We start from the raw sequence: 21,503 nt of genomic DNA on the forward strand, positions 1-21,503 counted from the left end.
AACCACAACAAAACACATGCTACTTTTGAAGAGTGTTCCAGTGGCTCAGCATGCCAAAAAACACCAAACCAAAGACTGAGGCTATGTGTGGAAACTGTTTCAGTGTTTTGTTCTGTTTGTTTTGGGGAGTTTCATCAGGTTTCTGTTCCTTATCTGTGAGTCTTGATGGTAAATGGAGTCTTTCAAACTCCAATGGTTCAGTGTTTCTGCCCGCTGAGGTTCCCGGATGTGTTCATTCAGCTCTGCAGCAACAGGGACACATCCAGGTAGGTGAAACAAATACCTTATGTCAGGTTTTAAAGCTATCATCTACACTTGTTTGTGCGTATTCATTTTATTCTATTAAATACCAGAAGTCCAGTAATGTCCTTAGTGGGTTTTTTTTCTACCATAAGGACATTTTATATTTGTTTATTTCTTTATTAATATTAAAAATAAAATTATTTTAATAATTATAAATTATTTTCAAAATATTTTAACTTAAATTGAAAAACACCTTTAGATCTTGGGATATTTTTATATATAATTAAGTAATTAACCAAGTAAACAGGAGAACCTAAAATAATTTATACATTTTTATATATATTTTTTTAATATTTGGTTTGACGCCAACATGTTTTAAATCCTGGATATTGCCCTTTTTTTTTTGCATAAACATATCAACACATGCTTCAGCAGCAGGTGTCAGTATTACCCATAAACTGAGAAGGATTAAATAAAACAAATAAATTATAATTTCCTACCTTTTCTTTCAGGACCCATACTTCAGGTTTAACGATGTGTCTTACCGGTGGGTTGCCTTTGACAACTGGACATACACGACCACATTCTCTGGCTCAACCAAGCTGAGGTGGGTATGATGATATATATTATTATATTTTAAAGTATTTTATGCTTCCTGTTCCTGACTCACCTGTGTGTTCATCGACAGAGCCAATCAGAAGGTGCTGCTCGTCTTTGAAGGCGTTGACACTGTAGCATCCATTTGGCTCAATGGAGTCGTTGTCGGGACGACGGACAACATGTTCCGTAGATATGTATGTTCAATGGAAAATAAGAAGTTCACGATGCACTGTGCATATTTTCTTAAATGCATAATTTGTTTGCTGTTTGTTGGTGCGTAGGATTTCCCAGTCAGAGACTTGCTGAAGGACGGAGATAATGTGCTGAAAGTGAGCTTGTTGTCTCCAGTTCTTTATGCGTCTGAGCGGAGAGCTCATTCTGCCTACAGAGTTCCTCCTGAATGTCCTCCAGATGTCCAGAAGGGGGAATGTCATGTCAATTTCATCAGAAAAGTATGTCCTTCTTCATTTTATCTCCGAAAAGGAAACCTGAAAGGGAATCAATCTGAGTCAAATCAGAAACATTTTTAATCCAACACATCCTTTAAAACTGTTCTGTAGTAGAACTGGATTGAAACTTGTTCCTAGAAGATGATGGTTTGATGCTAAAAAGAATAAGATGATCTCCATCTTATTGGAAAGGTGATTTCTAGGGTGAATATAGAGACAAAGGGCTTCATGAATGAAAAATATAAACATATACCACACAAAAAAAACAGCCCAAAAATATTTCCAGTCTGGGATTTGTCAATGATAAGAAAATAACATGGATTAGCCTTGTAAACATAAAAAATGGCTATATCTGGAGATGAACAATTTTGAAAGAAGGTTTCTGAATTGAAAGCCTGATATAAAAGAATGTATGACTTTATGCTGTAATGTGTTTTTAATGGGTTTCAATCAGGGAATTTCATCCTTCAGGGTCTGACTGTGTTTAATGGCTGCAATGTTTATTATAGTTTTATTATAGAAGCTGAGGTTTAACTTCACATTTTAACAGTCATCTCTGTTGTGCTGAAGGAACAAAGCTCTTTCAGTTGGGACTGGGGTCCTTCGTTCCCCACGATGGGGCTGTGGAAGGGAGTTCGACTGGAGGCGTTTGATGTCCTGCAGCTCATCCAGGTTTCCTCTGTTCCTCTTCACAGTACGTCTCGTCTAATCTTCATCACCAAGCTTTTGTTGGGGAAAAACACTAAAACTAAGGAATACATTTAAACATAAAGAAGGAGGTTTGAAGCATGAACAGAATTTATAAAAAAAAAAAAAGGTAGAAGAAAAACAGGAGCGGCTCTCCTCTGATAGAAAGTGATAAAAAAAAATCTATAAAATGACGTTTAACACAGTTTTATTACAAACTTCATTAAGGTGTATTTATTGCGGACTGAATATGTTTTAGCTTGGTGTCTCTGATCAACTGGCACCTGAGCGTAAATTGGAATTTTATTTTGAAAAGCCAAATTTTCTGAATAAATCTAAAGTTATTTGCATTTTCTTCCAGTATTTCTTTGTCTCACCCTGTGTAGAATAATCAAATGTGTTTTTATTGTCTTTTTATTTATAGTCCATGTGTTGTGTTTGTCTGTCTAGATCTCAGCCTCCCTCAGTGGAGAGTCCAGGTCGAGCTTCTCGTCGATGCGGTTCAGACAACTAAAGGCCAAATCGTTCTCTCCCTACCGGAGCTGGACTCAGAGCAGATCTTCCAGACACAGTTCCTCCCAGGAAAGACCAAGAACAGCTTCACCTTAAACATCAACGCGGTACTCGATACAATCTGGTCAAACTGTTTTTTTAAATTTCAGTTTGAAAGGAACTTTATTATTTCGAGTAGTAAAAAGTCAGTTTTCTAAACACTTGTGCAGAAGTTTTGAGAGCTTGTTCTTCTTCCTCCAGAGCAGCCAGGTGAAGCTGTGGTGGCCCAACGGACATGGAGACCAACCCTTCTATCGTCTCACTGTCAGAGGCTTTCAGGGTCGGCTTCTGATCCTGAATACAGAGTCTAAGGTCAGAGTTCACTACCAGTCTCCTCGTGTGTTATTTAGCTGGAGAGTGAACTGTGAAATAAGTGCATCAGCGAAATCATTGCTAAGATCAAAAGCCTAACATGTCGCCACCTCTTCAGTCTGAAAAAAATGACGTGATGAAGCTGCTTTGTATTTCCAGCCGCTTAATTTGTGGTCCAACAGAAGATTAGATTATACTGGCGACGCCTGGAAAGTCATGATAAGCTTCTGATTCATACAGCACAAATCGTTACGCAGTAAAACAACAACGACCAAGGTTTAGATGTTAAGATTAATTTATAAATGCCTTACAAATGTAAATCACAGGGTGACGCTGCAGCAGTGAAACAGAGAGGAGTTTCTTTCATGTTCCAATGCTGGTGTTAATATGGACACAAACATTTTTTTGATTTGTTTGCTAAACCTCGAGGTTGCACATGACATGACCAGGGCTGCAACTAACGATTGTTTTCATTATCGATTAATCTGTCGATTGTTTTCTTGATTAGACGTTTGGTCTTTGATAATGTCAATCCCGGTTTCTCATAGTCCAAGGTGATGTCTTTAAACGTCTTGTTATCATAGTCCAAAACCCAAAGATATTCAGTTAAATATGATATAAAACAGAGAAAAGCGGGAAATTTCAAGTTTTAAGAGGCTGAAAAAATGCATTTGGAAGCAGAAGATGCTTTAGCAATTAATCTATTATCAAAATAGTTTGCAATTATTATTTCTCTGTTGATGGACTGATTGATGCAACTCTAGACATGACACACAAAAAGTTAAAAACATTCCTGGATTAAAGAAAACACAATGAAATACAATCTATTATAATACACACAGAATACACCACATCTATCATTAAACCTGCAACAATAATAACCCTGATTAAGTCTCAGGGATAAAATAAATAAATATATATTACAGTGGAACATCATCCATCAACTGTACTTTACTTTGTACACTGATTGATGTTTTAGCAGGTTTTCCCTTTAGAAAAAGTTAGGAGCCAAATTCACTGTAAATTTGTGGGCGTAGTTTTTAAGATTTCTGGCTGCTTAGGTTAAACATTTTTTCTAATTGAGGCTGTCAAAACACAAACTGAAATGATCCACAGAGATACAAACTAAATTCATAGAGATGAGTTACGTTTCTCAGTGTTTGATGAAGATCTCTCTCTCTGCAGGTGTATTTTCGCTCCGTAGAACTTGTCCAGGAGCCAGTTGTCGGCTCTCCAGGCTTGAGCTTTTATTTCCGCATCAATGGGAAACCAATTTTCCTGAAAGGCTCCAACTGGATCCCAGCCCACTCCTTCCAGGACCAAGTGACTCCTGCTGTGTGAGTTTAGTTTGAAAAGCTGCCTTTTTTTCTTGATTCTTCTGCGTCCAGCCGAGTGAGCTGAATATTGATCACTAATCATGATGATATTCTTAGAGAAACTGTTGGTCTCCTCTGTGTCTTGGTACAGATTTGTTTTTGACTTTGAATCACGGTACACTACATGTTTGAACTACTGAGAATGTTGTGAATAAATTAACCCTGAAGCTGCCGGCTCTCTGTTTGTCCTGCAGCTTAAGGAACTTGTTGCAGTCGGCGGTGGATGCGAGCATGAACGCCCTCAGGGTCTGGGGAGGAGGAGTCTATGAACAGGATCTGTTCTACAGCATCTGTGATGAGATGGGAATCATGGTAACTACCGGCAACCAAGATCAAAATTACTTTATCTACCACCACATATGCAGAAATAACAATAAAAACACATTACCCCATCTTTGTATGGGTGGTTACAGGCGATATTTAATAGAATAGGTTACCTAAAAAAAGAAGCACTGATAAATTATATATCCTCCCAATGCTGCCTGCACAACTAATCTATGTTTTCTGTTTTATTTTGAAATTGGCTTATAGACTTTTTCACTAGTGCTTGTGTTTCTTCCAGTAGAGTAAATGTTAGCACAGATTCAGTTTGTCAAATGTTCGTTTAATTGTAACGCTCTGTGCCGCAGCAGATGTCCACATATAAACAAGGTAGTTTATTAAGATTCTGATATAAAGATGTGACAGATATTTTCATTGGTGATTAAAATAATAAAGCATAAATCATTAAGTTAATTTCCCCTTTAAGCATCCCTGTTACAAACCAGAGCTGAGATAATGCAGGTCCCTTTTAGGACAGATAACTAAAGGTTTCTGTATGACATTGCGTATATTTTTTTGTGTGACATTACTTTGACTTACATGTTTGTTTAGGTTTGGCAGGACTTCATGTTTGCCTGTGCGATGTATCCCACTGAGGCAGACTTCATACAGACGGTCAGAGAAGAAGTCATCCAGCAGGTGAGCGCTGTATTTATCTATTTTAATTTCATTTTAGAAGATGCCATATCTGGAGACTTTATATTACTACAAGGACAGATTAAGGAAAGTGAATTTTTTATTATCCACGACATGTTAAATCAAAACACATTTTACATGGCAAATTAACCAAAACACACTCTTACATTTCCAACAAAAGGAAAGAGATTAGCAGCATTTGAAGCTAGTTTTAAGCATCCCAAAAGTTTGATGTTGCGTCCTGCATAGACAGTTAATAGTTTAATTTAGTTTAGTTAAGTTTATTTTGCACAATTTAAGAAATACACAAAAATAACAAAGATATATAATCACATTGCAGGAAGAGGGAGAAAGCTCACTGGGCTTATTTGAAGCCTCCACCTATATTATATTAACATTTCATGATATTATAGAAAATATATACAGTTAAGTCTTTGTGTTTTTGTTCGTCAGGTTCAGCGTCTCAAGTCTCATCCCTCCATTATCACTTGGAGTGGGAACAATGAAAACGAAGCTGCTCTGGCGACAGACTGGTTCGACATCCCGGTTTCTCAGAGGCCTACGTACCTGAAAGACTATGTGACGCTGTATGTGAACAACATAAGGGCGGTCGTTCAAGAGGTGAGAGTCAAACTATATGTCACGTCTAAGAAAAGGATTAACGTTTTTAATAGATAACTGATGGTTAAAAGAAAAATATGCTCATAAGGAGGTCTTTAATCTTTAAATTGAACTTGTTTATATTTTGGACTCAGCATAACAAGAAATCAAAAACATATGAGGAACCTTCAGAACGAGGAAAGTCCAGGAACAAGATCCTTTCAGCATCAGGAAAGCACTGGGGTTTATGGGAAATGTGGTTTTTACACCAACAACAACAGGTTACAGGTCTCCTACTTGGTACATGTGCAAAAACACATCTTTGGCCACTTTTGCACAAATATGAATTTGCTTTTATACTTTTTTTTTTTTTTATATATTTTTGCATGTGAGGTTTAAAGGCAAACTATGCAGAGATTGTTGCTTATTGTTTTTAAACACAACATTTTTTGTCACTTCATGTCTAAGAAAAGGTGTAAAGATTTATGTTTTTTAAAGCCACGATGCAAAAGATATTTAATAACTTACCATCGTTTCAACATGTAAAGGTAAAGAAGAACCCTGAAGAAGACTGTCATGTCAAAATGTTGCTAAATATGTTTTGCATATTTGCAACTATTTTTCCTCTACACTTGGTTTAGCATCTAAAGATAACTGATGGTTAAAAGAGTGAAATGCTTTTATGATGACCGTCCTTATTTCTCCTTCAGGAGGACCAGAGTCGCCCGTTCCTCGTCTCCAGTCCGACAAACGGGGCTGAATCGGAGCGCGAGGGCTGGGTGTCATCTGACCCCTACGACCTTCACTACGGAGACACTCACTTCTACAGCTACACTCTGGACTGCTGGGACTGGAGGACTTTCCCCCGAACACGCTTCGCCTCCGAGTACGGATTCCAGTCCTGGCCGTCCTTCTCCACTCTTCTGCCGGTGACTGAATAAACCTTTCCAGACATTTCTTTGTTTTTTCTTGGTGGTTTTATCAGTAGATTTAAATCTTAAATATGAGGAATCATGTTTAATTTTCTCTGGAGAATTTGAGACATGTTTGGATCTTTTTTTTGTTGCAAATTTATATTCTTTTTTTTTTATACTTTTAAGTGATTAAGGAACAAAGATGGATGCAACATAGTGAAATATTTAGGCCGATTGCTTTGAAAAAAAATTAAAATAAGGGGGTTATTTAAACAAGTATACATTTGACTACTGCTACTGTTCATAATATTTATATTAATGATAATTTTGATAGATTATCGATACATATAAAAAGAAAACAGTGCATAATAATACAAGTTTTAAGACAGGAAGATATTAAATAAATATGATTTCAGATATTCATATCAGATGAAACACTGAAGGTTAAGTTATAGAATGAAAATTAAAAGTGGTGAAATAATTACAAAAGTAGGATTTGAGAAGTATATGCTGACTTTGATCCATCACACCCCAGAAGTTTTATTCCTTTCTAATTTAGGAGGTTTAAAGTTTCCGTCTGTTTTGTGATGTTTCAGGTTTCCACAACAGAAGACTGGAGCTACAACAGTAATTTCTCTTCCCACCGTCAACACCACCAGGATGGAAACCAGCAGATGTTACAGCAGGCTGCTTTACACTTCAACCTGCCGAACTCCACGGATCCCCTGAAAAGATTTACAGATACTCTCTACATCACTCAGGTAAATCCCACAAACCACCCTCACCTTGTGTCAAATAATAACCCCCTTCCTTTAAACCACCAAACCCATCATTTAACCTCATAATGCTCCGACGGTCTCGGCCAGTATACTGACTTTCAGAGGTTGTAGAGGCCAAATGAATCCATTGGTAGCATGTCATGCTAGCTCGTCTGGAGGAGGCTGAATAACGCTACAAAGTAAGGCTTCCCTTGGCAAGGGAAAAAAATGGCATGGCAATATTCACAGGGCTCCCATTGACCTTTAACCTGTGAATATACGAATAAAAATGTGTTCTGTTCCTTTACAAACATGCCTACTTTATGTTAATCCCATGCAGTTTTGGGCTAAAACAATGCAGTTTTTTTCCGTTTACTATAAATGTGTGATTATCGCCTATTCTAAACATGGTGTATTTTAATATTTCGTCAAACTCGTTTCTCTAAAAAGTCTTGGGATTGCATATATATTGTTAGTCCCCATAGTAGACATTTCACATAGTGAGACCATTTCTTTTTTTAAAGTGACTGTCGAAAATAACCTGATGTGACCTCAAGAATAATCACAACCTCATGAAACTTTACAACCACTAACTACAGACCGAGGTGTTCAGAGGATGTATGACCGTATGAGGTATATTGAGAATTTGGGGGTTTTCTGAGCAGTTTGTGCTGGCGGAAAAAGGTCATTCTTTCACAAATCTCAAAATGTCAAAAGTTTTAGATAACAAATTGCAGCTTAGATTTTTTTACGGTGTTCTTCAAGGTCTTGGTGTCTTAATGTGGTATTTTGGAAGAATTTTTTGCCTTTTTTTCTATAATTTTTTTAGTGGTCAAAATGGTTAAATTTAACAAATGGTCAACAAATCAAACTAAGTAACAAGTCAACCCAGAAATTGCTGCAACAATTTATGAGACATAAGTGAGCAATGGGATGGCATCACAAATAATCATCTTTTATTTATGATTCATAACTAGAACAACTTGACACACACTGCTGAGCTGCATCTCAAATTATTCTTCATGTTCCCAGCTCTTGGATGATGTACACGACTTTTATGTGACATCTACTTTTAACCTGCTGTCTCCCGGGTTAAGGAGGTTGTAAAACACGGTTTACGTGTAGTAATGATTGTGTTTGTTATTGTAAGTCGCTTTGGATAAAAGCGTCTGCTAAATGACTGTAATGTAATGTAATGTAATGTAATGTTTCATGTCCAGGTCATGCAGGCTCAGTGTGTGAAGGCACAGACGGAGTTCTATAGGCGAAGTCAGAGTGAGATCATTGAGGGCAAAGGTCGCACTATGGGCGCTCTCTACTGGCAGCTGAACGACGTTTGGCAGGCGCCTTCCTGGTCGTCCATCGGTGAGTGAACGCCAACTCAGCACAAACATTTTTAGAAATCCTTGGTCATCATTTTTTCGTTTTATTTTGGACTCCTGCATTGAGAAAAGTATATAATTAGGAAACTATATTTCCTATTAATATAATAATCATTAAGTTTCATGTCCTTGTGTGTGCAGAGTTTGGTGGAAAGTGGAAAATGCTGCATTACTTCGCTCAGAACTTCTTCGCCGCCGTCCTGCCGGTCGGCTTCGAGGACGGCGACACACTGTTCATCTACGCCGTCTCAGACCTGAGTCACGACCTGAAGCTCAGGGCTGTGGTACGTTTTCAACTGTAAAACTGTGTCTTTACATTACATTTAATGTGCAGGCAGTTTCTCTCCAAGCAGCTTAGAATAAGAGCCAGAATAAGAATAAAATGACAAGACCAAAATCACGAAAACAGGCATTTAATTGATTCGTTCCAATACAGTTAGAAATTACACAAGATTCATTACTTTTCTCGTTTCCTCCCTGTGTAACTCATACTTATCTTACTTTTGAAGTTAACAGTGAAGACTTTCATTAAAATTCAAATAAAAAGACAATTTTAAAAGTGCATTTAACACTGGAGTAATAACAATACGACATTGTCACACCAGTACTGAACATCTTTGGGTTTAAGCTGCTAATTTGTGATAGTTTTCTTTAAATTGCATGTAGACATTTCAAATTTCAATCCCGGATAGAGGAGCAAAATTATAAACACTGCACAATAAATCCATACGGGATGTTTGTGATATTCATATATCACTTTATGAAAAATACTGGTGGTACTGCGAGGTAAAAATAAAATAATAAAGATGCAACCGAACTTAGAAAACTGTTATTATTCCCACGTTTGTTTCTTTTAGTGAGACAGTTTCTCATTGATTCAGCAAAACAAACCACTTATTTACATTGAAATTAAAAATATTAACGCTTCTTATGTTGTGTAGATCATTTGATCTCTAAATTCAAACCGATGCTAACATCACTTCTTCACCTCCTCTGTTTCAGTAACATTAGACGTATTTCTATTCAAATATGTGACACTTGAGCAGAAACAGGTCTGTTCTTTTTTGTGGATCAGGTGTCCGTGTACTCCTGGTCTGATCTGGATCCGGTGTGCACGCTGAAGTCAGACCTGCTCCTGGTCCCCGGAGGCAGTGCTGTGGCCATCTTTAAACAGCCAGTCACCGCCCTGCTGGCAGGTTGTGGAAGCTGCACCCGCCTCACCTGCCTGCTCACCTTCCACCTGGAGGACAGCGGCGGCCAGCGGGGTCCCACCAACCACCACTTCCTGTGCTCACCCAAAGACGCTCAGGGACTCCAGAGACCCAACATCACAGTAAGACATTTATTTATCTATTTATTTCTTTGTTTATATTTATTCACAGATTTAAAACACTGTCACAAACTGTATGTCCCTGTTCCATTTAGCTACGTGTGCATTCTGACTCACTGGAAGGGCTGTGACACACTAAATAATTCATTTTATCAATTACACCTGTGTTTACCATGCTCTGAATAGGGCTTATTAACAAATGGTGCTTCACTTTAAATGTTACTGTAGCAAGGAATTGTGGGACATTATTATCTCCTTTTCTCTGTTAAAGGATGCTCCAGTGTTCCCTCTGCTAAAAACAAAGGAAGCATTGAAGCACCTTTCCTTGGCATTTAGAGAATTTGACCAGCTCTTATTATGGCTGCTACTTAGATACTTACGGGTCATTTCACTCAGTTAGGTTTTTTTTTGCTTAAGAAAGTTCCTATTTGATTGCAGCCTACAAATTTCAAATGTTGATCTGACGTAATTTGTGCCTTTATTTTGATAGTGAACGTTGAGGTGCAGACAGGAAATTTGGTGAAAGGGTTTAGGAAGGGTAGACCAAGGCCACGGAGACACACAGTGGACTTCAAACACACTTTATTGACAATTAAAAACACATTGCGTCACGTTTATTGCTCACATTCACTGTGTGTGTGTGTGTGTGTGTGTGTGTGTGTGTGTGTGTGTGTGTGTGTGTGTGTGTGTGTGTGTGTGTGTGTGTGTGTGTTTTCCCCCTACAGGCCAAGGTGCAGGAGGATAAGGCCGGCTACAGCGTCACCCTCCACTCTGCCTCTGTGGCGCTGTTCGTCTGGCTCGATGTGGGAAACGTCCCCGGACGCTTCAGCTCCAACGGCTTCCTGATGGTTTCTAGAAACAGGGCGGTCAGTTTTAACGCCTGGCGTGACACCAGCGTGGCAGAACTCTCCACAGCGCTCACCATCACGTCTTTAAGGGACGTTTACTGACCTGGGACCAGCCAGCCTCTGAGTGGAGGTGACTGTCTGTCCTTTTTAAGAGATACTGTGACTGAGTTTTGACCCTTTTGAGTGTCAGAAAGACTTTTTTTGGACTAAAGCTGACATTTGGCGCCAATTTTCTAAATGTTTAAACTTGTTTTCGAGCCAAAAACAAAACTTTTTTTCCTCATAAGATCAGAAAAGCCTCAGAAAACAATAATTTCCGAACAAAGGAAACTATTGAAGCTGGTTTTAACAACTCTAGACAACAGGGTGACCCACTGTACTCAGTGATTAGCAGGGAAACGTTGGCACACAACAGACTTTTAAATGAACCATTCATTCACACAAAAAAACATCACAAAAAGGAATAAAAAGGTTTTTGATAAAGGTGAACAAGCCAAAATAAATCTCCAACTTCTTGGATTATTCAGCTGCTTCAGATCAATAAATCATTAATTTAGTTAAACAAAATGGCAAAATGTTTCATTTCCTGCACTGATCAGAAGTTTTCTCTTGGCAAGAGACAACAAATAATCTGAACTGGGTTTGATCTCACAGATGATTGTGTGCTTTGCACTGAAAACTTTTTTACTTTTGCATGTTTTGCTTTTTTTGCACATTTCTCAGATAATTAATTAATTAAGAGAAAACTCTTAATGCTTGACGTCATTGATATGTTGTATTATTTGCAGTACCATACAAAATGTGTTTTGCACTGAATGTAGTTACATTTGCAGAGCTTTTGTTTCTCTTGAGCAGATAATCTGACCCGGGCGCTTCATTGCAGCCCACTGCTCCTCCGGGATGGGTCAAATGCAGAGAAATAATTTCCCCATTGTGGGACTAATAAAGGATTGATTATTATTATTATTATTATTATTATTATTATTATTATTATTATTATTATTATTATTATTATTATTATTTATTCTATTTTACATACATACATGCTGTGATCACCAGCTGCCACCAGGGGACGACACTGAGCTTTAAACTCACATGTTTCATGTTTATGATTTTTTTTTCTTAACTCCAGCTGTTTCATAATTGGGTCACAGCTGTAAAAAAAAAAAAAAAAAAAAAAGTCATGTATATCACTGAGTTAAAGGATATAAATGGCTTTTTTTTTGCACACACATAAATAAACCCTTCTCAGTAAGTGTGTGTGTGTGTGTGTGTGTGTGTGTGTGTGTGTGTGTGTGTGTGTGTGTGTGTGTGTGTGTGTGTGTGTGTGTGTGTGTGAGCAAGTTGCATACCAAGTGGGGAATGTCGGTCACAAAAGAAAGCATTGACAGTCTGAGTACACGCGGTCGGTCACCTCCATGTTTTCTCTCCATGGCTCTGCAGACTGATCTTTGAACCTGATCAACCTCCGATAGTCCTGATTGATCACTCAGACCTCATCAGGCTGCTGCTCCATAAATATAATTCAATCACACTGTAGGGAAACCTGAACACACCATGACATGGATCTGATTCTGGACCGAGAACAAACTCCACAGACTCCTCAATAGCGGATTTATTTACTGGAGAACAAGCAGCACTCAAAACAGCAGATATGTTTCACTTAATATCTTTAATTATGTGCGTTTTAGTTTTTATTCCAAGGGCTCAGAGTATAAACGTGACTGACCAGGCTGGACAAGTATTTCTAGAGAATATTTTAGAATATTATGGGCAGAATAACTCAATTTCGCTGGATAATCTGGATAATTTACTGCAGTTAATCTCAGACGGAAAATCTCAGGCAATAACTGAAGATGGTCCACTGGCAGACCAGGAGGTGAGCACATTTATATTTATTATAACAGTAGTTAATGGTCATTTACAGCACATACTGCATGGGATTTAAATGAGTTTATTATTGATTTCTTACAGGGTGAAACAAAACTCAGATTTAAAGAAAAACAAAACTCAGATTTATTACATTATTACATATCATTTGAATTGTCATTCATTTTAAGTTTTATGTAATTTTCCAAATGCATTATTCATTTTTGTTTTATTGATTCTCCCGTTATTCTTTTGTTTTATTGATTCTTTTTGATTGTTTTTTTCTTTTCTTTTTTACTTTTCTTTTATTAATGTTTTATTTTTGTAAAGCACTTTGTGAATTGTATTCTATGAGAGGTGTTTTACTAAATAAACGTATTGTTGTTTGAATTGACATTATTATTGTCAGTATTATAGTTTTTGCTTTTTTACTTAATTAATACATTTAATAATGCAGTAATTCACAGAATTGTTTTCTTTATAGAATTAGGGTATATATTAACATTGAACTTATGTAATTATTTATCTAGTACTGTTTTACCTTTGCCCTACTCTTTTGTACTGTATAGTATGTTAAGTCTAACTTCATAATGTCATTAATGCATCCTAAAAACATAACATATTGCACATTTCATACTTAAAGATGAAACATACATCTAAAAGAAGAAAGATGCAAGAAAAAGGAGCATTAAAATCAAAGCAGGGAGGATTTTAGAGTCAAAATAGAGATTTAAAAACAATAAAAAGATGTTTAACGTCGTCTCTCTGCCCCTCAGTGTCCCTCAGCCGAGCAGATCTTGTCCCACTTTGGGTTCAGTAATGTCAGTCATCTGACTGCGGGACATCTGGAGAGGATCTGCCCCGCGGTGTTGACCCAGGTGCTGCTGCCCTCCTGCCCCTTCACCACCACCAAAACTCCGCAGCCCCTCGACTACTCTGGTGAGTTGCTTCATCACAACGTGGGTTTATTTGTCGAGACCTCCACTACTCAGATAATTCACGGTTCATGAGGGTTTGTTGCCTGGAATGTGGCAGAGATTATTAAACAGTCACTGTGGATGAATGAGACTCCTTTAAGACATTTTTTGCTTGTGAACCCTACAAAACAAGAGAAAGTGGATCTGATCACTGATTGGCTGAAGCTTCATCTGATGAATTCAAATCAGAGCTTCTTCTCTTCTCACTGTCTCTTATCTTTACTCTCTCTTTTCATTGTTAACAGAGAATTTAAACAAACAACAAACCATTAAAACCTATGACACAAACAACAACTTTTTCATTTTTTAAGACTCAACAGACAGGAAACAATGTAATTAGATAGAAGTTAGATAGAATTTAGATTATCATTACATTTTATTCACATTATTGAAACAAAACCCATGAAGTTGTTATTTGATCGGGACAACATGAAGTCAATAAACTTACTAACTATGGAATAAGATGAAAAATATGTTACTTTTCAGGTCTTGTTAACTTAAAAAAAAAAGGTTTGGTTTGTTTAGTGTCACAAGCCTTGTTTTTCACTATTTTTGTTTCAGAGTTTGTACAGTCGTGAAAAACCTTGCTACTGTTAATCTATCTAAGTCCTTTTTTTATAAGTAAATATAAATGTTAACGACTGGAGGCTTTCTTTGTCTTATTCTTTTCACGAATTTCATCTCAGGTCATCTCTATCTATCTCTCTGTCTTACTTGGCTCCACTCATGACTTTCAAATTTAAGTTAAGTTAATTTTACTGATATCAAAAATCTCAATTTTGCCCCAGGAGATTTTCTCTGTCATTTTCAACCCTCACTTCAGATAAAGGAATAAAAATCCCAAATAAATGAGGATCCGTCACACTCACACTGTGTCCTGGATTAAACTCTCCCTCCTCTGTGCTGTTGACACAGTTACAACCAACTGTGACTGTTGTTCAGTGTGTTTGTTCATGATGCATGCTGTTTCTTCTCCGGCATTGTGAACAAAATCTCTCCACTGCAAATAAATAGTTTTTCGTCTTTTGTTGAGTTAAAACGTCTGCTTTGCAACTCAGATGTTCGTATTTAAAAATGGAGGTTTAAATCACGATGGAGGTGCTTTTGAAGAAGTGGATTTGAGCAAATAATGGAAAATAATCTAGCAAAAATACAAAAAAGAACCCATTAAAAATCAAATGTTATGTGGTTGCAGATGGATTTAGTGATGTTGTCATTTGCTTATCGGATTTGAGGCTAATTAAACAATCATAGCCACACATGCTAGTTCCTGTGCTGTTATAAAGTGCTGCAGGGATGATGTCATTTGTAGTCCAACATAGAAGTTAACATCGTCAACAACATTTCATTGCTTCCTGTGCGTATGATTAGGATCCTATCATACATAAACCCTAGACCTTAACACACAATCTATGAGATTAATCAGCAGTCATATTAGTTTATTAATGAGAGAAACAATTCAATTTACAATATCTTTTAGAGCCAAAGTCGTCCTCTTGCAATCACTGTTGACAAAGAGTTGGATTGAATGTGACTTTCACCTTAAATCCTCTACAGTGATTCAAATCCTCAAATCCTCTTTGAAACACATTCCTGAGAAGCAAGAGTCCCCTTAAAGTGACATCAAATCCAATTTAAGCAGAAGAAACAACTCTTTTTTTTTTATATAATGAAGAGAAGAACATTTGGTAGGAAAGATGAGCAGGAAAAAAAGAGCTAAAAAGAACAGAAACTTCCCAAACAGGATGCAAAAACACCACAACAACAAGTCACTACATTGTTTTCAAACTGTTAATCCTTCATTTGTGCCCTGACAGTGTGGGGTTACGGGTTTCTGTCGGTCACTTTGATCAACCTGGCGTCGCTGCTCGGTCTCTTCCTGATCCCCTTCACCAAGAAGTCTTATTTCCCCAAAGTGCTGACCTACTTCATCGGCCTCGCCATCGGCACGCTCTTCTCCAACGCTGTGCTTCAGCTCATACCAGAGGTTTGTGACCGGTGGAGCGGGTGACACGGTTTCATGTTTATAAGGGTGTTTTAGTGCTGAATAAAGGGAGGTTTTGTTTGTTAACATGCCGCTAACGTTCTCCTGTTAATCCACAGGCTCTGGGCTTTGATCCCAAAACGGATAACTATGTGGAGAATGCAATTGGAATATTTGGAGGGTTTTACCTCTTGTTCTTCATGGAGAAGATACTGAAAATGGCTCTCGGGGTCAACGGTGAGGTAAGAAACAGTGCGGTTAATGGGTTCATTAGGTTTATTAGATGCAAAGCACTTTTTTTTTATCGCAGAGTGATGTTCTTTAGCACAGTTTTAGTACTTCCACTAATCCACCTGGTTTATCAGCTAATTTGGCTACTAATGAGGGCAATGAGGGCAAAATATTTCCGTCGTTACTGTTTATCTTTCTGGGTTTTGGACGCCAAGTTCACTGATTGTGACCTTCAATAAATCTAAGATTTATATAAGTGCACAGAAGCTGTATTTTTACAGAGCTTTTTAATATCAGGAAACAGGACGCCAAACAGGGAAAACTATTTGGTGAAAAAGTCAGTGAGAAGCAAAATTGTAATATAAAACTTTTACAGTACAAGAATAGTTTGACATTTTGGGAAATATGCTATGCATTTAATATGAAGCTAGGTCTGTTTGCTTAGCTTTTAATAAAACCCTTGTTAAAGTATTAGTAGTCATTTTGAATCTTTGTCTCTCCCTCTCATCCTCAGCATGGCCACAGCCACTTCGCTCCTCCAGAGCGGCCTCAAGAAAACTCCCTCCAAAACGGAGACTTAGTGGAGAAGAAGGACTCCATCGTTTTGACGAACATCAACACCATCGCCACAGACAAGAGCAGCCCGAACCCGGAACGGAACGTGACACCTACTCAGGTACCAGTGCTGATGTTTGAATTCTACTTTTATTTACAGCCTCTTGGCGTTGATCAATTGCACACATGTCACTTTAACTCAATTCAATTTTTTCAATTCAATTCAGTTTATTTTGTATAGCCCAGAATCACAAATTACAAATTTGCCTCAGAGGGCTTTACAATCTGTGCACATGCGACATCCTCTGTCCTTCCCTCACATCGGCACAGGAAAAACTCCCCTAAAAACCCCTTTAACAGGGAGAAAAAAGGAAGAAGCCTCTGGGAGAACGACAGAGGAGGGATCCTTCTCCCAGGATGGACAGAATGCAACAGATGTCATGTGTACAGAATGAACAGCATAACAGAGATACAACACATTCAATGTATATGACATAAATGATTCATATAATAAGACTACTTATAATAACAGCAGCAATTATTACAGTAGAATTATAGCCATGAAAATAGGGATAGTAATGTGACTAATAATAATAATGGAAGTAGCAGTGGGTGTCAGTCGGCTCACAGCAGGAGGCACGACTACGGTCCAGGTACCACAACGTTTCATGGAAACCTGAGAAAGCAAAAGGGCTTCAGGGTGGAAGTAAAGCTAAAATGCTTAATGGTACAGGTATTAGTCATAGTAATGTCACTAGTAATAATAATAATGGTGGTAGCAGTCGGTGTCAGCAGGGCCGTAGCAGGATGCACGTCCACGGTCCAGGTACAGCCACGATTTATAGAAGCCTGCGAAGCGAGAAAGCACAAAGACTCCAGGGTACAAGCAAGTCAATAAGCGTAATAGTACAGGCAATAATAATAGTAATGTGACTAATAATGATAGTGGCAATCACCCTTGTACTCAAATCATCTTTTATCTAGTGAGCAGTCATTAAGATAAACTAATAAAAACAGTGAGTTATCTTTAATAATTGTGTGCTTGGGGGAGATTTGGCTCTCTATCACAGAAACACCTGACCAAATTCATCATGGACCATAAATGCAGCCACCGGATTTAAAACATCTTATCAGTCGTACGGATGTGACTTACATGCAGGGATCGAAATTGTGGCGACGTGACCAGAATGTCAGAATATGTCCTTGTCCTTGTTTTCCTGCAAGCTCAGACTTTTCGTTTTCTACTTAAGGGTAATTTATTGAGCAGTTATCAGTGACACGAGGTAATTAGTGCCGCTGTTAATGTTTAATGGTGAAATCTCTTGTGTCATATGGAAAAATTTGGCTGTGGAGGGATCAAAAATACTAAACAAACAGACATGCCGCGGTCACAAAGGGATGAAGGCCTTGGGTCCTTCCTCTCCTGGTAAATGCAGGGATTGTCTGACTTGAGCACAAAGACTCCTTGTTCGTCCGCGGCTAATAAAAGGGGCGTTTTGTCAACGCCGACTGTCTTCAACCGAGTCCCAAAGGCTCTGTTTGTGTCCGCATGTTCTCCGATTTCTCATTTAAAACACTTGTGCCATTATATTTGTAACTGACGAGTTCTGATGCGAAATGCTGCACATTGAAAATGTTTCCTGTAGTTTGATTAATTAGTATCTGTTACATTTTGTGGATCCAAGACGGACACGCTTTGTTGTTTAAAGCCTTTAAGATTTCCTCTAAGTGTTTATTTTTTGTCTCAACTTTGGTAAAAAATAATGGTCGGATTGCTGTAGATGTTTGTACATTCATGGTCTCCAGAGGATGAATCCCGCTGACCTGCTGTTCCTCTAGCACCACCAAGAGGTTCTTCATGTGAAATGTCTCAACAACTATTGAATGGATGCAATTAAATGTAGTCCAGAGACATTCATGTTCCTCTTAGGATGAATTGTAACATTGTTAGTTATTCCTTAACTAAATATTGTACAATAGTTTGATTAAAAAAATAAAGCCAAAATAGGTAAAAGATTATTTATTTTATTTTCTCCACCAGAGGTCACTGTCAAGTTCCTTTTGCACATATATTGCAAATGTAACTTATACAGTATGAGGAGTCAAATCTGATTGAGTTCAATCAAATATTTTCTGTTCTAGGCAGCTCAAAAGAATTCTCTGGGTTGCCTTATTTCACAGTTTGTAAGTTGTCTGGCACTCCAGATAACCAAATAAATGCACAAAAGCACTGATCAAGTGAGTTTTTCATGATATATCCTTGTTAGCAAGTCATTGATGAGATCTTCAACTTTATCCTCAATTTTCTGTCTGATTTGAACTTTGGGTTTTAAAGATATCATTATGTGTTTACCTCGTTGCTCACTGAATCCACATAAGTCACTGTTTACATATCACTCTGCTTTGGTTTAATCAAACAGCAGTCTGTAGGCTGTAGGCTGTAGGCTGTAGGCTGTAGTGCCTTTAACCCGTCTCATCACTCCTCCAGGACGTCCAGGTGTCCCGTGTGATGTGCCACTGGCTGCGTGGCAAACAAATCTCAGGCATCAAGACAGTGGCGTGGATGATCACGCTGAGCGACGCGCTGCACAACTTCATCGATGGTCTGGCCATCGGCGCCTCGTTCACCGTGTCGGTACTGACCGGGTTCAGCACGTCCACCGCCATCGTGTGTGAGGAGTTTCCCCACGAGTTGGGTGAGTGAGCCTCTGGATTCTTGTGGAGATCCCAAAGTTCCCAAAGACCATATTTTGAAGGCAGAATTTTGTGGAAATGTGTCTACAGGACATTTAGAATATCTACATTTTTAATGGCATCGGTTTAAACATCACATTGCTCCAATGACGACTTACAGGCTTATACAGAATATGTGATTCTGTGAGACGGAGTGGAATAAAATACAGTTAATCTTAAGGCCATTGAAAATTAAACAGGAAAACTGGGTTTTAAGTGGTTAAAAACAGGTAAGTATATTTGTCACTAGGAATCTATAATCTTTATCAACCTCTACTGACATACTGCAGGATTGCACCCAAACTTTTACTGATTCTTCTTCTGTGATGTGTTTTGTTTCAACTCCACAAACTGAATAAACTAAAAAGTTTAAACCGCTGTCATGTAATCCAAAACAACAATCATGTAAGCAAAGGGCGGCATTTTGTTTTTGATTGTTTTGCTTTTCCTTTAATGAGGTGGACAATATTAGAAACGCAACAACACAACACTGTATTTTATTCCATTTAATTTAATTTTACAGAAGATTATTTTGTTCTGGTCACTTAAAAATAAAGTGAAAAAGAACATTCTATGTACGTGACATGAAAACATATTTTAATTATATATTCTTTGGCTTTTTTCCACTTTATTGAACAGCTGATTAAAAAAAGAGTAGACGGGAAATGAGGGTACAAACTGGGGACATAATGGTTTTATTGTATTTGTCCTAAACTCTTTTTCTGCTTTAATTAGAAAAAATCTAAAGTTTGTTGGGGATGTTTAGAGCTTCTTTGAACTCTAGTGGGTATTTCATTTTTATGCCAAATCTGAATAAAAGTCTGTAAAGTGTTATAAAACAGGTCATGATTGTTCTTTGGTTTAAAGTCATACTGATTTTGTTCTTAAACTCAAAGCTGAAGTATGTTTGTTTCAAGTTATATATAGTTATATAACAAACTATGTCACATAGTAAAATGACTCCATTGCTTTTAGAATAACGCTCAAATTGCTCGTTTAACTCATACATGTTTCGTGTTTTGTGTCCGTCTTCAGGTGACTTTGTTATCCTGCTGAATTCTGGTATGAGCGTTCCTCAGGCCATTTTCTTCAACCTGCTGTCGGCGGTGTCGTGTTACGTCGGTCTTGCCTTCGGCATCCTGCTCGGGAGCAACTTTGCTCCCAATGCAATCTTTGCAATTGCCGGAGGAATGTTCCTGTACATTGCACTGGCAGACATGGTGAGTTAGGTTATACAAACGGAGGAAACTCTTCACGTGCAGATTGCTGTTCATGTTTGCCAATCTGTTAATGTTAGTTAATGTTACACTTCCGGACTTCCCTACTGTCTCAGTGACACTCAGTCCAAAGTACACTGATCCCTACTGTAGATGTTAATCTTTAAAGCTGCTATAATCAATATATTTATATTAACAATGGATCAAATGACAACACGTGTGAAAGGTGTTACTTATAGTGACAAACCCCTGACTGCAGTTGCCCCAGCTCTACTTAGCATTTAAGTGTCTTTCAGCTCTTTTTGAACCCGATAAAGCCAATCTGTAATATTTAAACATCAGCAGTCAGAAAATGGGAACTTATTTCCAGTTTCGAGTTGTTAAAAGTCTAGCCACACAAATAAACTGATTCCCACTTCTTGTTTGTATGTTGTTACTTCCCATTATGTGAACTGTCAAACAATAATGCCATTGTATTTTTGATTGTCTCAGTTTCCAGAGATGGACAACATATTACGGGAACAGGAGCGGACTTCCGACAAGATCATCTTCTTCATGATCCAGAACGCAGGGCTGCTGACCGGGTTCACCATCATTCTGCTGATCACCATGTTTGCTGGGGAGATAAACCTGGGCTAGAAGGGAGAGAGACAGAGAAACAAAAACTGGAAAGAAAAAAATATATTTTTTAAATGAGCTGCTTCTATTTCTGCTCACTTAGCTGGGCGGGAAAGTGAACATAAAGTGAATGTTTTGTACAAACAAAACCAAAATGTTTAAAGAAAAAACAATGCTTTTATAGCTTTTGACTATCAAGGTAGTGAAAAGTTTACACCATTTAAAAAAAGGGAAAATCTTTACAATCATTTGATATGTGATTTTAATCAAGTTGTGTATTTCAGGAGACAATAAATTATTTTTTCAGTCTT

General features: G+C 37.8%; 2 protein-coding genes across 2 annotated transcripts; both read left to right on the plus strand.

Annotated features, from left to right (window-relative positions):
* On the plus strand, window positions 1-11,930 carry manba (mannosidase, beta A, lysosomal). Its single transcript, XM_054614159.1, has 17 exons — window positions 1-266; window positions 756-850; window positions 932-1,037; window positions 1,125-1,295; window positions 1,863-1,986; window positions 2,430-2,599; window positions 2,733-2,843; window positions 4,029-4,180; window positions 4,414-4,531; window positions 5,093-5,179; window positions 5,630-5,797; window positions 6,487-6,705; window positions 7,287-7,451; window positions 8,669-8,813; window positions 8,972-9,114; window positions 9,906-10,163; window positions 10,886-11,930. The coding sequence occupies exons 1-17, from the start codon at window positions 51-53 to the stop codon at window positions 11,108-11,110; spliced, it is 2,673 nt and encodes an 890-aa protein (XP_054470134.1). The 5' UTR covers window positions 1-50; the 3' UTR covers window positions 11,111-11,930.
* A 487-nt stretch (window positions 11,931-12,417) lies between these two features.
* On the plus strand, window positions 12,418-21,503 carry slc39a8 (solute carrier family 39 member 8). The gene is made up of 8 exons (XM_054613833.1): window positions 12,418-12,887; window positions 13,654-13,816; window positions 15,672-15,841; window positions 15,958-16,080; window positions 16,584-16,745; window positions 19,113-19,320; window positions 20,393-20,577; window positions 21,067-21,503. The coding sequence occupies exons 1-8, from the start codon at window positions 12,663-12,665 to the stop codon at window positions 21,211-21,213; spliced, it is 1,383 nt and encodes a 460-aa protein (XP_054469808.1). The 5' UTR covers window positions 12,418-12,662; the 3' UTR covers window positions 21,214-21,503.

The sequence above is a fragment of the Anoplopoma fimbria genome, chromosome 15 (assembly GCF_027596085.1).
Source record: "Anoplopoma fimbria isolate UVic2021 breed Golden Eagle Sablefish chromosome 15, Afim_UVic_2022, whole genome shotgun sequence".
Taxonomy (NCBI): Eukaryota; Metazoa; Chordata; class Actinopteri; order Perciformes; family Anoplopomatidae; genus Anoplopoma; species Anoplopoma fimbria.

Bases quoted from the DNA above. Each gene is read 5' to 3' on its own strand.
- manba (XM_054614159.1), top strand. From the start codon at position 51: ATGCCAAAAAACACCAAACCAAAGACTGAGGCTATGTGTGGAAACTGT. The intron at 1,987-2,429 runs GTACGTCTCGTC...TTGTCTGTCTAG, and splicing joins TTCCTCTGTTCCTCTTCACA to ATCTCAGCCTCCCTCAGTGG. The intron at 2,600-2,732 runs GTACTCGATACA...TTCTTCCTCCAG, and splicing joins TCACCTTAAACATCAACGCG to AGCAGCCAGGTGAAGCTGTG.
- slc39a8 (XM_054613833.1), top strand. From the start codon at position 12,663: ATGTTTCACTTAATATCTTTAATTATGTGCGTTTTAGTTTTTATTCCA. The intron at 15,842-15,957 runs GTTTGTGACCGG...GTTAATCCACAG, and splicing joins TGCTTCAGCTCATACCAGAG to GCTCTGGGCTTTGATCCCAA. The intron at 20,578-21,066 runs GTGAGTTAGGTT...TGATTGTCTCAG, and splicing joins ACATTGCACTGGCAGACATG to TTTCCAGAGATGGACAACAT.